General features: G+C 44.1%; 1 protein-coding gene across 2 annotated transcripts; it reads left to right on the top strand.

The window, feature by feature from the left end:
- The first annotated feature begins 1102 nt into the window (after positions 1 to 1102).
- On the top strand, positions 1103 to 8372 carry LOC142246121 (uncharacterized). Of its 2 annotated transcripts, XM_075319135.1 has the most exons (9): positions 1103 to 1287; positions 1811 to 1928; positions 2429 to 2538; positions 4501 to 5094; positions 6042 to 6183; positions 6362 to 6462; positions 6749 to 6907; positions 7026 to 7152; positions 7748 to 8372. In XM_075319135.1, the coding sequence occupies exons 1-9, from the start codon at positions 1254 to 1256 to the stop codon at positions 7749 to 7751; spliced, it is 1389 nt and encodes a 462-aa protein (XP_075175250.1). In that variant the 5' UTR covers positions 1103 to 1253; the 3' UTR covers positions 7752 to 8372. The 2 variants fall into 2 exon arrangements, with proteins under 2 accessions (XP_075175250.1, XP_075175251.1); XM_075319136.1 differs by lacking the exon at positions 6749 to 6907.
- Positions 8373 to 18189: the final 9817 nt, after the last annotated feature.

Here is an 18189-nt window from a genome sequence, read left to right on the forward strand (position 1 = left end):
AAAAAATGTAGTGGGAGCGAGGCCTAAGGAAAACATTCAGAGATGGAAGCAGCTGTTCCATGTTTAGTGGTTGAGCCCCAATTGTGACATCACCCATGTGTAGCCACGCCCCCCATGATGTCACAGTTGGATTCCAATTGTGATGTCACGGAATCTTAGTGCCTATAATGAGTGATGTTACAGATTGAGGCTTTGTCTGGAGAGACTCATTGTGGTATCTACACAATTAGTGATTTTCCTCCATACTAAAATACTATTCAGATTACTGCTAGTTCTGATTTTGCTATTAGCGCCTGTGACAGGTGCTCCCATCGGAAACCGCAATATGCGGTCCATACCAGAGAACAAGATCCAGGGAGGTAAGTGCATTACCAGATATACACTGACTATGGGGTAAAGAGGGACCGCCATTTTAATTTTTATTTCGTAAAGCAATAATACACATGTAAATAAGCGACTTTGTAATATTTCTTATCAGAGATAATCTGCTTCTTTCTCCTTCTCTCTGATTTTTCACTCTTAATTCACCTGTAAATTCTGTCTTCAGTGAATACAAATTTCCCATTCCTGAGATAGGAGATGACAGTTGCTGCTTTTCATATTCTATGGAGGAGGAGGAGCGAGTGGCCAACAGACATTCTGCTGCAAGTTCTCCTGACCGTAAGATACAGATCTCCATAGAACGTTATGAGAAGCAACTGTCATCTCCTATCTCAGTAATGGGAGATTTGTAGTCACTGAAGACAGATTTCACCTCAGAATTCAGCATTTTGAGAATGAAAGATCAGAGAAGAAATAAGCAGATTTCTATGTGAAGATATTACACAGTTTATCTGGTGAAGGGCTACACTCACATAGAACTCTTATGACATACGGAATAACATACACATGACACTCGTCCCACTTTTCGGGATATCAGAGCCATTATTTATACTCTAGTGGAAGTGAAACCTGAGGAAAACATCCAGAGATGGAAGCATCTGCTCTATGTTTAGTGGTTGAGCCTCAATTGTGACATCACCCATGTGTAGCCACGCCCCTCATGATGTCACACTTGGATTCCACTTGTGATGTCACGGAATCTTTGTGTGTATAATGAGTGATGTTACAGATTGAGGCTTTGTCTGGAGAGACTCATTGTGGTATCTACACAATTAGTGATTTTCCTCCATACTAAAATACTATTCAGATTACTGCTAGTTCTGATTTTGCTATTAGCGCCTGTGACAGGTGCTCCCATCGGAAACCGCAACATGCGGTCCATACCGGAGAACAAGATCCAGGGAGGTAAGTGCATTACCAGATATACACTGACTATGGGGTAAAGAGGGACCGCCATTTTAATTTTTATTTCATAAATCAATAATACACATGGAAATAAGCGACTTTGTAATATTTCTTATCAGAGATAATCTGCGTCTTTCTCCTTCTCTCTGATTTTTCACTCTTAATTCACCTGTAAATTCTGTCTTCAGTGAATACAAATTTCCCATTCCTGAGACAGGAGATGACAATTGCTGCTTTTCATATTCTATGGAGGAGGAGGAGTGAGTGGCCGACAGACATTCTGCTGCAAGTTCTCCTGACCGTAAGGTACAGATCTCCATAGAACATTATGAGAACCAACTGTCATCTCCTATCTCAGTAATGGGAGATTTGTAGTCACTGAAGACAGATTTCACCTCAGAATTGAGCATTTTGAGAATGAAAGATCAGAGAAGAAATAAGCAGATTTCTATGTGAAGATATTACACAGTTTATCTGGTGAAGGGTTATCTAATCACTTCTGTTCTTTCTTTTTCTCTTTCAGAGGATAACATCGTCCCTCCCAATAATTCTCAGGATCTGACCGTTAACATTGCTATAGGTGCTTGCCTTGCCTTCATCCTTGTGATAACGGTTGCTGCCATCTCTACCCTCATCTATAGGTAAGTATAGTAGGGAATGATTTATGGGCCACAATGGAGTCTGGAGGAGAAATGTCTCATCTTCAGGTCACTCCAGTAATAGGGACATTTCAGTGTAGACTAGAAAACCATGTGCAGGACCCTGGTCCAGAGGCCATGTCAGTGCCCGTGGCCCCCGGAACTGAGCACTGGGGACTTCCTGCTCCCTGTCGGCATCCGGTGCTTCTTTCCCAATACCATGTCCGCACTTCCACAGAGGACATTGTGGCTCTTCCCAATCACAAGAGGCGGCTGGACCAGACCCCGCTATAGTACAGACTTCTAGGGTCTCTCCAGTCTGGAGCCCGGGGACTGATGGGGCAGATTAGAGTTTTATGTAGATAATGAAGAATAATTATTGAAATGACAGAATGGTGATAATTCTCCTGATAAGACATGTAACGTAACACATGTTATTACCCTGTCAAGAAATCACATTTCATTATAATTTAAAATATGACTTCAATTTTACCATTTTACAGGCTTTGGAAAAACAAAAAGTCCAGAAGAGATGAGGAAGGTCTAAGCCACGCTGACGAAGATCGTGAATGCCACGACGACTTAAACAGCCTGTGCAGCGGCAAACCAAATGGTAAATATATCTTTACACATGTGACATTGTATCACGACCGGGGAAGGGCTTCTCAGGTGTAGGGGGCTCCAGAGCCGAGCTCCCTCCACACACGGCAGGTACCTGCTATACTCTATAGATGGCATTTGGGGGGGCTCAGGAGCCGAGCTCCCTCCACACGCGGCAGGTACCGGCTATACTCTATAGCTGGCATTCGGGGGTTCAGGAGCCAAGCTCCCTCCACACAAGGCAGGTACTGGCTATACTCTATAGCTGGCATTCGGGGGCTCAGGAGCCGAGCTCCCTCCACACGCGGCAGGTACCAGCTATAGTCTATAGCTGGCATTTGGGGGTTTCAGGAGCCAAGCTCCCTCCACACAAGACAGGTACCGGCTATACTCTATAGCTGGCATTCGGGGGGGTTCAGGAGCCGAGCTCCCTCCACATGCAGCAGGTACCGGCTATATTTTACAACTGGCATTCGGGGGGCTCAGAAGCCGAGCTCCCTCCACACGTAACAGGTACCGGCTAAACTCTATACCTAGCATTCATCTCTTACAGTCGTATACATCTCTTACAGTCGTAGCTAGCGTCCAGTTCCCAACACAGCTATCAACCATTTAAATGCTGCTGTTTCGCAAATAAATGGCTTACATTACCCCCTGCAATGGTGACTGATGGTTTACTATGGCAGCCAAGGGTCATTTAAAGACCCCTGTCGCTGCCATCTCCATCCTTCTGTGAGGCTCAGCCATACGCTGAGCTCCATAGGAAACAGGGTTATCATTCTATCCTGCAGTATCATGGTATTGCAGGATATAGTAATTAAACCATTGCAAGTTCAAGTTTCCTAAGAGGACAAAGAAATATTGTATGAAGTAAAGAAAAAAAAGATTTTAATACATATTTTTAAAAATTCAAAAAGTTTGATTCATCCCCTTTTCCTCCGCTAAAAATACAGAAAGGAAAAATAATTATATACATATTTGGTGGAGCCACATTCGTAAAAGTCCAATCTATTAAAAGATGGTATCAATAGAAACATCAGCTCCCAAACAAAAATCAAGTCATCACTGGGCGCCATCAACAGAAAAGTAGAAATGTTAAAGGTCTAGAAAAATCGCAACATAAAGCAATAAAAAAAAAATGTTTGCAATATTCTACATTTTTTTCATCACTTGTATAGGACAGAAATTAATGCATGTTCGTATCAATAAAATCAGACCAATATAAACAAAAGTGTAAAAACTAAAAATTCCCTACTCCTTAAAGAGTTAAGGCTGCTTTACACGTTACAATTTATTGTGCGATCGCATTTGCGATCGCACCTGCCCCCATCGTTTGTGCGGCACGGGCAATTTCTTGCCCGTGGCGTACAATGTTGTAATCCCCCGTGACACTCACTTACCTTCCAAACGACCTCGCTGTGGGCGGCAAACATCCACTTCCTGAAGGGGGAGGGACGTTCGGCGTCACAGCGACGTCACACAGCGGCCGGCCAATCGAAGCGGAGGGGCGGAGATGAGCGGGATGTACACATCCCGCCCACCTCCTTCCTTGCACATTGCCAGCGGCTGCAGGTAAGCTGTGTTCATCGTTCCCGGAGTGTCACACGGAGCGATGTGTACTGCCTCGGGAACATTGAACAACAGGACGTTTGATTTTTAGAAAATGAGCGATGTGTCAGCGATGAACGAGAAGGTGAGTATTTCTGCTCATTTATAGCTGTCACACGCTACGATATCACTAACGATGCCGGATGTGCGTCACTTACGACGTGACGGCTTTTATATTACATGGAAGCAGTCTGGGGCGTCCATTACTGACACTGGGGACATTTAATATAAAAACAACATTTTAGGAAAACAAATGATTTCCAAATCCCGTCAGTGAATGAACCCAAGACATAAAGGAAATTGTCTACAAGAAACACAGAGAAGATTTTTATTTTATTAATGCTGATTTCAATATTCTGTGTTACAGGAGAACATGAAGAGAAAATAAAGCTTATTGCTGATGATGCTCCTCATGGACCCAAGACTGAAAATGGAGATATCCTTGAAGAGACCAAGATCCCTATGTCTTCTGGCCCCCCTGATGTAATAATCGGCATGCCAGATGAGGACATGGTCACCGCCTCTGGCCCCCCTGATGTAATAATCGGCATGCCAGATGAGGACGTGGTCCCCGCCTCTGGCCCCTCTGATGTAATAATCGGCATGCCAGATGAGGACGTGGTCACCGCCTCTGGCCCCTCTGATGTAATAATCGGCATGCCAGATGAGGACATGGTCACCACCTCTGGCCCCTCTGATGTAATAATCGGCGTGCCAGATGAGGACGTGGTCACCGCCTCTGACCCCTCTGATGTAATAATCGGCATGCCAGATGAGGACATGGTCACCACCTCTGGCCCCTCTGATGTAATAATCGGCATGCCAGATGAGGACGTGGTCACCGCCTCTGGCCCCTCTGATGTAATAATCGGCATGCCAGATGAGGACGTGGTCACCGCCTCTGGCCCCTCTGATGTAATATTCGGAATGCCAGATGAGGACGTGGTCACCGCCTCTGACGGTAAGTTTATTTTATCTTCACTTTCAGCAATTTCTTTCAGTATTTTCTTTTTCAGCACTGGAGTGGCGCTTTAAATGTGAGTCCCTGCCCCCATTCTTATACTCACCCTCCGGCGGCTTCATCCTTTTTGGTGCCAGTCAGAATTTACCTCACTAATGCTCAATGCAACTCTGAGAGCCAGAACAAGGCCAGAACGAGGCTCTCGTAGACTTAAATTGAGTTGTGACCACCAGTGCGCTCCATGAAATATTGGAGCTGCTGGCCAGTCACAAATCACCAGAGACCGATTGGAGCACCACCGGAAACAGATGAAGACGGTGGTAGGTTAGTATAAGACAGAGGGCGGGGACTTACATTTAAAGCACCACTCCAGCAGAGAAATTAAAAAAAATGCTTGAGTGGTGCTTCAAGCAATTTCTTATTATTTTCTGGGTCTCCACCTTCGGCTGGCAATGAAGTAGAATCAATGTCCATTAAATTAACAGCCAATCTTATAAACAATGGACCTTATTAGCGCCTATTACTTGTCTGTTTCTTAGTGTTTTTCCCCTCTTTTTTGCCTAATTTTCATTTAGTTTTGCGCCAGTTTTAAAGTCTACTTTATATGTGTTTACCAGGTTTTCATGTTCATCTTTAGGGGCAGGGTTTGTGGTTTCTAGATATTTTTTGCTGATTCATCAATTACCTACTACGTTCTGCAGTCCCCCGGAGACATTTTATATTTGCCTAAAATTGAAATTGTGGCGCAAGATTTGCATCATTTTGTAAAGCAAAAAGTGGCAAATCGAGTCAAAGGCCGAAAAAAGGACTTATTGTTTTCCACAAAATGTATGAACCACTTGCACCATTTTCATGAACATGGCACAAAAAAACCTTTGAGAAATACCATAAAAACTAAATAAAAAAATCAGACACAAATAATGTATTGATTACAATATGTTTTACAGAACATCAAGAGGACATGGTAAATATTCCACCTCCTCCTCCTCCGCTTCCAAGTTACCATACACTTTTTGGACAAGGAACGGACATGAATAGATCAGAAGGCTCTATGTCTGACGACAAAAAGGACTGTGACCTCCAACCACAGTAAGTTCTTACCACTTATATGTATGAATGTTTGTATATATATAATATGTAGTTTTAACATAAACAAGTAATCTGCTAAATAATTAGAAATTGGGCGCTTTAGAGCTAAACATTTTAGCATTATGTATTTATTATCTAGAGCAGGGCTTCTTTCACTTTTCTACTCGTTCCTCTTTAGACAAACCCAAGAAATGCCCGAGCTTCACCTGGACGATCTAGCCGGTGAATGGGCTTTGCCACCTGTAATGGACGGCTGGGATAGGGTCACCTCCGCTGACAGTAAGTTAATGTTATCTTCATTTTAAGCAATTTCTAATATTTTTTGGGTCTCCAACCCCCGACTGGCAACGTGAAGTCAGTTACTTACACTGAGGACATTCTGGTTTGTGTCTTTCCATATTCCAAAATGTATTTAATGGAAAAACAACATTTTACGAAAATAAAAATAGTCTCTGAATCCAAATCCCGTGAGTGAATGAACCTTAGACATAAAGGAAATAGTCTACAAGAAACACATAGAAGATTTTTATTTTATTAGTGCTGATTTCAATATTCTGTGTTGCAGGAGAACTTGAGGACAAAATGCATATTATTGCTGATGATGCTCCTCATGGACCCAAGACTAAAAATAGAGAGATCCTTGAGAAGACCAAGATCCCTGTGTCTGGCCCCCCTGATGTAGTAATCGGCATGCCAGATGAGGACATGGTCATCTCCTCTGACGGTAAGTTTATTTCATCTTCACTTTGAGCAATTTCTAATAGTTTCTGGGTGTCCAACCCCACACCGGGAATGAAGTAGAATCAATGTACATTAATATTCATAAACAATGTGTTTTACAGAAGGAGAAGAGGACACGGAAGATATTCTACTTCCAAGAAACATCCACACTTGCCAGTGTGGAAACATGCCCTTTAGGGTACAACTTTTTGTTTACTTCAAAACAAAGGACGGAGACCTCCTGCCCATGTAAGTTCTTACGACTTTGCATTTTGCCTATATGTTTTATGATATATCTTATGTTTTAACATAAACTGAAATTGCTCACTCCTTCTACTCCTTCCTCATTAGATAGAACAAAATAATGCCTACAAGGGCAGACCATGGGTGATGCCTGGGCCTCACCAGACAGACCATGGGTGGTGCCTGGGCCTCACCAGACAGACCATGGGTGGTGCCTGGGCCTCACCAGACAGACCATGGGTGGTGCCTGGGCCTCACCATCTAGAGTTAAAGCCCATACTAATATCAAAAATATTTCTCAGTGCTGTTTGTCTCATAAACCAGTATAATAATATAATGTTACAATAACTACAAAATAACCAACAATGTTTCTAAATTAAATACAGTATTGATATAGTCATAGAATGAACTGTGCAGCACACGATCACTTCTAGGGAAACTGCCCCCCCAGCTATGTCTCTAAGCGAAGCCTTACCGTTTGAGAGGCACTGATCTAATGGATGACATAATCTTCTTGGCTGTCCTGCCCGTTATCATATATATATCCATGTATTTATATTATTCCTTACTATTTTGCTTATTTTATGATCATGTATTACAGGTGAGGCAAAGCGAGGTCAAGACGCAGATTCCGGGCTCGGTCTCTGCTCCCAACCACTGGACATGACATTTACCGGACTTTCCGCAGTCAGATGTAGTCACAATACAAGTGACTTTCCTGCTGCATAGAGGCAGATTACCGGGCTCGGTTTCTCCTCTCACCCATGAATATGACATTTACCGGACTTTCCGCAGTCAGATGTAGTCACAGCAAGTGACTTTCCTGCTGCATCAAGAGGCAGATTACCGGGCTCGGTATCTCCTCTCACCCATGGATATTACATTTACTGGACTTTCCGCAGCCAGATGTAGTCACAGACAAGTGATTTTCCTGCTGCATCTAGAGGCAGATTCTGGGCTCAGTCTCTGCTCTCACCAATGGATATGACATTTACCGGACTTTCCGCAGTCAGATGTAGTCACGATACAAGTGACTTTCCTGCTGCATAAACAGGCAGATTACCGGGCTCGGTCTCTGCTCTCAACATTTTGCATGCAAAGCCCAAGGGAAGGGCGCTCCTTTAGCCATGGTTCCCTAAAGGTTTCCTCCACTGGGGGTTTTTCCTTTCCTGAGCGCTGAAGGACGACTCTTCGTGAGTCAAGGCCCCCTGTCATCATCATCATCATCAGGGCCACAGAAAAGATTGTCCTGACTTCTAATGGGAACTTCTATATAACACAAATTGAATGAAGTAAATAAAGAAGTCAGCATTTATAAGGTGTATCGGAGTATTTTTATAGATGTTGTTGTAGCTTTTTTATTCTGACTCAAGTTCAGATTATGAGAGATAATGATTAGGGATGATCGAATACCTCAAATATTCGGCTACGCCCATATTCGACAAATAGGTCGCCACTATTCAACTATTTGTGAATATTCGATGCGAAATGTAAGTCTATGGGAAACCCGAATAGTTGCCGAATAGCAACTATTCGGGCTTCCCATAGACTTACATTGCACATCGAATATTCACATAGCGGGGACCTATTCGTCGAATATTCGCGAAGCCAAATATTGCCGAATATTTGTGATATTCGATCATCCCTAATAATGATATGACACAAGTAACAGAGGTAAATCAAGATACTTCACATAGGATAAATCAGCAACACAGATATCCGGAATACAAACACAGTATTATTTACACGGTATTACTCCTATCACTAACTAATGGTCAGTGTTGGTATTATCGCACTCTAGATCCCTCTGAGAGGGAAATGTCAGTGCCATTCTATTCGTTACTCTAGTGTACTTAACATCAATATTATACATTTTACAGGAGGCCCTATCAGGATCGGAGATGTTACTCGCTAGGCCACAAGTCCAAATTGGGAGTTTCCTCACACACTATACAGGTTGGCACCATCCGCTCTCTGAAGCCTGGCCTAACTCCCCAGTCAATACCGCATCTCTGTGCAGGAAGCAACGGCTCGGCTCTGGATCTTGACCGGCGTAGTCTGTGACTTGACCTCAAAGTTGGGGCTCTGAATCTTGACCGACATATTCTGGTCTTCCTCAAGTAGTTTTACTGGTGCAGGTCATGGGCTTCTACTGGCTTTGATAAAGACTCTTCTACCCTGCTCAGGTCACCAATCTTCCTCTCAACTTAGGTCACGGATCTTTCTCTCAGCTTAGATCTTCTCTAGGATCCAGAAGCTTCTCGGGCGATGGGGTTATAAGTCCACTTCATTACGATTGGCTTTCAAAGCTGTCCTCTGGAGGATGATTATAAGGACAAGGTTGGGGTAACAATAAGTCCATAAAGAGCTGTAAAGGCTTATACACAACTTTCTACATTAATTTGTATGTGAGTTGCTAATATTGCAGACCAATGGACATGACGATATGCCACATATGTACATGATAAGAATACCTCACGTTTTAATTTAGTTGTGACTTTCACCTATGAGCAGGCTTCTGTGTCGGTGGTATCTATTTTGGAATAACACGGGCATCTATTTTGCCGTCTGCATGGTGTTTTCAAATACATTGGGTTTCTGTTGGGAATTTGAGCACAATGGGTTTATGTCCACATTTTTAAGAAAATACATTTTCTACAGACACTGTTCTTTAAGCTAACACAAGTTTCACTTGAGAAGGAATGCAATGCTTATTCCTTATAAATCCACACACATACATCCCCCTCCTGTGGCAGTATGCCCACACTATGTTAATAAAAGGTATGAAATGTGACCTATAAAAACATTAGTTGAAATTATACCCAATCATGTAGATTTAAATACAACCAATCAGTTGCAAAATGCTAAAGCGACTAATAAGATGCTTACTGTGATGCTAGTCACTACTTACGAATAGTACGTTCAGAAGAGTATTCAGGAAAGCCGGGTCTGGTAACAAGGTAACACGTATGATCACAATGAGTAAGCAGAGGTGTAGTCAGGTCACAATCCAAGGGTGAGAAATCCAGGAGAGTGCGTAATGCGTTCAGGGAGAAAACAGAGACGTGGTCAGGTAACGGTCCAAGGTCAAAAGGCAGGAGGTTACAATAGGAATAGGAAGTGGGCAGAGAGGAGTCAAATAACAGTCCGGGATCAGAAAACAAAGATCAGATCACTAGCAGAGACACAAGCAAAAAGCACAACTGCAGAACCAGAGAATACAACTTGCAAGGTTCTGGGTGAGCATGCTCAGTAAAGAAGCCTGAGCAATTACCAGGAAGGTGGAACACCTGAGTAGTCAGCACCAACATGTAATTCTGTGCTGTCACTCAAGCTGCTAGCTCAGTAACTCAGGAAAGCGCAGCAGAGCATCTCCAAAGACAAGATGCTCTGCACAGAGGAATTAGATGCTTACATTTTGTATCTGATCTCCTATATAAAATGCAGTAACTTCCTGCAAAATGGGGAATCTTGTCATACTCAGCACTCTGCTGGTGTGTATGACTTTATTCCTTCCATTGACGGCATTCATCTGGGACATGAGGTGGATCCCAGAACGGCATTGTTCGCCATAGATCGTTCCCGTGACACCTCAAACACAGAGTTGCGTTATCATCCATATGTAATAGAGCACACATATCCCTCCTATGTGCCCATACTTATACTCCATGGGCCTCCAATTTAGGCACCATTTCTAATAGACATTTGTATGGTGGAATCTTGTTTCCACCTGGCTACCGATCCATGATTCCGGGCACCGCACCCATATTTGAGAGTCTGGTGAGTTGTTTGAACTTCTACATTTGTATGGTGTCCGCAGGCTGCCATACACTTAGAGATCATGATTTTCTTTTTTTCATTTCGAAGATGAATGTCCTTTAGGAACACAAAAATGCAAGACATCTAGTTAACAAGAAATGTGAGCATGGAGGAGCGCGATCTGTAAATTATCCCTTGCCTGAAATTAGACAATTATTGACTTGTTTGGGTTCCCTTAGCAGTAATTACAGATTCATTACGTCTGGTTTGTACCTAACAAGAATTATTTCGATATTGATCAATGTGAAAGTCATTGAGTATCAATAGGTTAGTAATGGGCAAATGGTAGAAGAACACTGGGATTATTAAATAGCTACACAATGTGGCCACTAAGCAGAAAGACATTCTTCCACTGCAGGATTTACACACTAAATTACTCTCTGAGATTAAAACTACCATGAAATATAGAATTCAGTTTAGTTGATAAAAAGAACAAATTTCAATAGATTATCACAGTATTAGTCCAAAGAGTGACTGTAAAAGCTTAAAAGCAGCCAATGGGTTCCCATTATGGACTGGTAAGCACTCTGTGTGCTGCCATTTGTGCCTCTGTGTGAATGGTATTCAAATCTGAACATTTCTCTAACAGAATATGCATTAAAGCAAACCAGATATAAAATCACAGACTTACATAGGTAGTGTATGGGACAATAGCAAATTCCAACCTATGGGTAGTGTATTATAAATCTGCACTACACAAATCCATAAAAATGCCACGAGCTTAACAGGATCAATGATAATATATAACTGGTCTCCAGTCAGTGCCAGTAAATTTGGATTCTTAAGAAGTTTACAAAAGATATAAGTTTTTGCATAACCATACCTCTTTACGGGTCATGCCTCACAAGCCTCATTCCTATCCCATAGGCCTCTTTCACACGTCCGTGGAAAACACTCACGTTTTGCATGGACGTGCTCAAGATGCATATAGCCCTTCGTATGCCGTGATTTTGGCATATGTGTGCTATCCGTGATAGCACACGGAGATCAGGAACTTTTTACTCACCTGTCTCTGGTGCTGCTGTCCATGGTGCTGATGACTCTGGGTCCGTAGTGCAGTGAATATGCATGAGCATAATGAGCGGACTGGAAGCAAGTGACAGCAGTGCCGAAGACAGCAGCGCTGGAGACACAGGAGTATAGAAAATCATTATATTTCAAATACTCGTATTTTCTCCGGTACGTGTCACACGGATCACATCAGTGTGTGGTCCGTGTGACATCAGTGCTGCTGGAGAAAAACAGACTTGTCTCTGTGTGGTATTGAAAAAAAAGACTGACTGGAACACTTATGTGTGTGAATTAGGTGCTAGCCTAAAAATACATGTCTATAATACAGATAATAAGCTGAATACTAACCACTATAAAAATATAAACATGAAAAATGGCAAAGCATTACTTCTATAGGGATACTATGAACAATGAAAAATACATTTAGCTATCTGGAAAAAATTAATATATGAAAATGGTATTGCAAAACTGCTATGAATATTTGAAAATAGTAGAGATATTTAGCAAAAGTATTGATCAATGCAAATGAGCTCGAAACCAACAACAAGGTAATCTCTCATTTTTCGGGAACCTAACCTTAATGCCTCCATGTGCTATTATAAATCTGCAGATATGGGCAGATAGGCTCCTGGCTATATATGATCATGAATAATGTCTGGTAATAGGGCGGGGTTCCTGGTTCTCAGTCAGAAGAAACTGCATGCTATTCAGAAAAAGACTGACTGGAACACCTATGTGTGTGAATTAGGTGCTAGCCTAAAAATACATGACTATAATATAAATAATAAGCTGCAAACTAACCACTCTAAAAATGTAAACATGAAAAATGGCAGTAATGCTTTGCAGCCATTTTTCATGTTTATATTTTATAGTAGTTAGTGTGTAGCTTATTATCTGTATTATAGTCTTGTATTTTTAGGCTAGCACCTAATTCACACACATAGGTGTTCCAGTCAGTCTTTTTCTGAGTAGAATGCAGTTTATTCTGACTGAGAACCCAGAACCCCGCCGTATTACCATACTCGATTCATGATCCTATATAGCCAGGAGCCTATCTGCCTATACCTGCAGATTTTTTTAATAGCACATGGAGGCACTAAGGTTAGGTTCCAAAAAAAATAGAGATTACCTTGTCGTTGGTTTCGAGCTCATTTGCATTGATCAATATATTTGCTAAATATCTCTACTACTTTCAAATATTCATATCAGTTTTACAATATCATTTTCATATATTCATTTTTTTCCAGATAGCTAAATGTATTTTTCATTGTTCATAGTATCCCTATAGCAGTAATGCTTTGCCATTTTTTTATGTTTATATTTTTGTAGTGGTTAGTGTGCAGCTTATTATCTGTATTATTGTCTCTGTGTGGAACACACGGACACACACACGGAAACACTGATGTGTGAGCAGACCCATTGATTTTAATGGGTCTGCGTATGTGTGTGATTCCGGTATGTATATAAACGGCATATATATATGTACCAGAATCACTGATGTGTGAAGGGGGCCTTAAACATGTGCTTCTCAGCACAGTGACTAGGCCAAACAATGATTCATTCAATAGTTCATCTGACTGCTATCTCGCTCGATTCTCCCATACACTGGAGCGTTCACGCTGCCAAGTGATCTTGTTCTATTCACAGACTGAAGCTATCACTCCCATTTCCAATCAGATATATCAGTACTGAAGTAGTTCTCCAAAAATCGCATTAGACCATTATCTATCCGTATCCTGTGTGCTCTGAGCACTTCTATCCCTATACAGAAACCAAAAAGCTGACTAGCACATCCAAACACAATAAGGTGAGTGTAAAAAGTTGTAAGCTGCCATAACTGCACAAACTGTCATTCCGGCGTCACACGGTACGATATATCGGGCGATATGTCGTCGGGGTCATGTCATTAGTGACGCACATCCAGCATAGTAAGACATATCGTAGCGTGTGACACCTCCAAACGACTGTGAATGAGCAAAAATACTCACCTTATCGTTGCTCGTTGACATGTCGCTCATTTTCAAAATGTCGGTCCTCCTTCTGTGCTCCGGTTGTTCATCGTTCCCGAGCAGCACACATCGCTCTGTGTGACACCCCGGGAACGACGAACACAGCTTACCTGCATCCTGCCGGCAATGCGGAAGGAAGAAGGTGGGTGGGATGTTACGTCCCTCTCATCTCCGCCCCTCCGCTTCTATTGGGCGGCCGCTGTGTGACGTCGCTGTGACGCCAAACGTCCCTCCCCCTTCAGGAAGAGGATGTTCGCCGCCCACAGCGAGGTCGTTTGGGAGGTAAGTACATGTGGTGGGGGTTACCGACTTTATGCCCCACGGGCAACTAATTGCCCGTGACGCACAAACGACGGGGCGGGTACGATCGCACGATAGATCGTACCGTGTGACACTGGCATACGTGAGCATATGCATGGGGAATAGCCCGACTTATGCGCTAAGTACCTTCAGTTTTATAAATATATTCTATTTACCCGTAATGCAGTTTAAGTTTGAAATATTCAATATTTGTATATGTCGCGGGCGGGGAGGATGCCGTCGCTGCTGCGCTCTCGCTAACGCTCGGGTCCGGCGCTGCTGCGGCTGCTGCTGCTGCTCGGTGGCTCGAGCGGTGGGCCGGATCCGGGGACCCGAGCGGCGCTCCTCGCCCATGAGTGAAAGGGGTGGTTGGTTTGGGGGATTTAGTCCGTGACGTCACCCACGGGTCGTGGTGAAGATGGGCACCACCGCTGCTGGTGACGGGGATCCCGGGAGCGATGGTAGGGAGCAGCTGGGATGTTGTTTTCCCCCTCCGTGGGTAGGGGTCGGTGGTCCCGGGGCCCGGTGATGTTGTGACAGGGAGGCAGGGTCAGTGAGGTGCAGGGTTGCAGGGACAGCGCGGCGCGGTGCTGGATGGCCCAGGTGTACTCACTCAGCAAGAAAGGTACAGAGTCCTCGGTAAACCAAACGGCTGGATGGACGGGTCCCGCAGCTGCAGTGCTTCTCCCCGGACAGGTGATGGCGGCTGTCTTTCCCTGCACCTTAATGTTCTCTTTCTGACTACTATGGATTCCCAACGGTAGTCCGCTCCCCGGTGTATGGGTACTGGAGGAGCCCGTTTGCCCGCAGATGCTGGCCCTTGGGTCTCTAGCCTTAGGCGGTAGCTGTATACCCTCATGGTGTGGGCTGTTGCCTTCAATCGGGAATTTTGCTGTTATGAAACCCCTGGGGTTCCAGTCACATTCGGATCTGACTATTGTCGGTGGCTCCAAGCCTGGTCGGGGTCCAATGGCCCTGCCTGTGTGTGCTGGTTTCACTTCGCTCCCCGGTCGGTACCGGCGGGCCGTCGTCCGTCCCCGGTCCTACGGTTACGCGTTGCTCCACCACTCCTGCAGACGGCCACCACCGTCTGCCAACCTTGCTGTCAGTGCCTGGGCCACAAACCCAGACACCCAAGTGGTTGCTCCTCTCACTTCGAACTCTCCAACTAAACTGTCACTTTTCCCGCGTCCAGGCCTGTGAACTCCTCGGTGGGTGGGGCCAACCGCTTGGTTCCACCCCACCTGGTGTGGACATCAGACACTGGAGGGAGGCAACAAGGATTTTTGTTTGGCTGGTGTCCCTGTCTAGTGGGGTGTGGGGGTGTTTGTGTGTTATCTGTGACGACCTGGCTAGGCCAGGGCGCCACACATATACCTTAGTGCTTACAGTGTGCTGCTAAATTCTTTAGTTTTTTTATAGTGCAGTCAAGGCAGCTTGTAACTGTTTACACTTGCTTTATATTGTTCGAAGGAGCTGGTCAGTGTTTTGGGGTTTTTTTTGTTTTCTTTTGTAGTATACTATTGGAGGTTTTCTCCATTTCTGACTGAGCATTCATCCCAGGAGCCTAATGCCCCGCTCACATATCAGTGTTTTTGGTACATGTGGCATGAGTTTTTTTCAAGGATACCACACGTACCTATTAGAGCCAATGGTTATCTTTACATGTCCTAGTTTTCACATGGACCTTGTGTCCTTGTGACCCACACGTGTGCTCATCAGGACCACACAGTGCCATGTCCGTTTTTTACCAACAGCACAGATGAAAAGGGCCAATAGAAGTCTAGGGGCAATGAAAAACATGAACAGCACACGGATGAAAATCCTGGTGACATCCGTGTACCTTCTGTGTGACACGTAGCAGAAAGAAACGCATTCAAGAAATTAATTTTTTTATGTCTTCAAGATGTTCAAAGATGAAAGATATTCAAAGAATAAAAATAGACAGAGGGATAGATAGAGGGATAGATAGATAGATAGATAGATAGATAGATAGATGGATAGATGGATAGAAGGATAGATAGATAGATAGATAGATAGATAGATAGATAGATAGATAGATAGATAGATAGATAGATAGATAGATAGATAGATAGATGGATAGATAGATAGAGGGATAGATAGAGGGATAGATAGATAGATAGATAGATAGATAGATAGAGGGATAGATAGATAGAGGGATAGATAGAGGGATAGATAGATGGATAGATAGATAGAGGGATAGATAGAGGGATAGATAGATAGATAGATAGATAGATAGATAGATAGATAGATAGAAGATAGATAGATAGAAAGATAGATAGAAGGATAGATAGATAGATAGATAGATAGATAAATGGATAGATTGATGGATACATGATATATAAATAGATAGATAGATGGATAGATAGATACATGATATATAGATAGATAAAGGGATAGATAGCTACATGATATATAGATGGATAGATAGATAGATAGATAGATAGATAGATAGTTAGATGATAGTGTCTCGCCCACCCCAGGGCTGTGGGACACCCGGTGCCGGGCCGGACTAGTCCGGTGGTAGTCAGTGGTGGCTGGGCCCGGCTCCATGGCCCTGGTGGGTGTCAGTAAAATCTGTGGCTTGGTGAATAAAGTTTGTGTTCGTGACGCCACCTGTGGTATGCGGCTAATAAGCCGCCGCTGCTGTATGAGGCCTCCGGGGGATGATATGGCAGCAGTGATGGTACTACTCCCCACAGGTGGAGCAATGCCCCGGGGCACAGTTGGTGCTTGTGAGTGTCTATGCAGATGAAATAACAGAGGCAACTTCAAGGGTACAGTTTCAAGTTCTTTACTCACAATTCTTGTCACAGTCCTGCAGGGACCCTTGGACTGCTGGGACCACTGTCAGGGACCTCTGCCGTTTCTGGGTGATTCTCAGAGTAAAAGCCGGTACCCTTCTCTTAAGTGTCTCTGCCTTCAGCTGTCTTCCTTAGCCTTGCCTTGGTAGGTTGAACCTGGCTTGGCCTCCACAACAGCCTCCAGGCTGGGGAGTCACCTGTCGGCTGATTATCCCTTTTCTAGAGGTACTGCTGTGGGCTGTGGCCCGGGGAGTTTACAACATTCCCTGGGCCTCGGTTTTTACTGTCTGGAGATGATTTTGCACTCCTCCGGTTTCTAGGGACCGTCCCCTGTTGCAGCTTGATCCCTCCACCGATGTTCTTGTGGAACAGGCCACCGCAGCTCTACAGCTACCCGTGGCCCTGGGACCCCTTCTGTTCTCTGCTTGGTGTCACCTGGATCCTCTGAGTCCCAGGATCTTCACCAGGAAGCGTCTCTTTCTTTCCTTTCAGCTCCTGACTGTCTTGGAGCTTTCTTTCCTTTCTCTTCTCCTCCTTGCCTGCCTCCAGCAGGCCTCCTACTCCTTCCCAATTCTCTCTCGTTCTCCTTCTTCAACTACATGCTGGCTCCTCACTCTCTCACTCTCTGAAGTAAACTGCCACTAACTTGACCTTCCTCTCTCTATCCGCTCTCTGATGGCTCCTCCTACCTCCCCAGTTGCCCTGTTCTACCCTATAGGAGCAGGGATGGGTCTTACGACCCCTCCCAGCATGCAGCATGGGAGGGTTGTCTGCCACTTTCCCTGGTCCCAGTGTGTTCCTAGCAATGGGTGTAGTGTGGATTTACCAGGGGACCGGAGTTCACTCTCTTCCTCTCCCAGAATGGGGCATCACACCGCTGGATGGGGTGCAATGACCTGTGGCGACGGAAGCCTCAGGGGCGCCACACTCCCCCACAGCAAATCCCAGCACGTCCTCGGGCTGAAAACAACAGAAAATGTGGAGAAACTGCAAAAACATTTTTGTTATGCATAACATAAAACAATAAAACATTTCTTCCCTTTATGGGAGGCACATATAAGTAAACGTTGCAAACTTCT

This window comes from Anomaloglossus baeobatrachus, chromosome 7 (genome assembly GCF_048569485.1).
Source record: "Anomaloglossus baeobatrachus isolate aAnoBae1 chromosome 7, aAnoBae1.hap1, whole genome shotgun sequence".
Lineage (NCBI taxonomy): Eukaryota > Metazoa > Chordata > Amphibia > Anura > Aromobatidae > Anomaloglossus > Anomaloglossus baeobatrachus.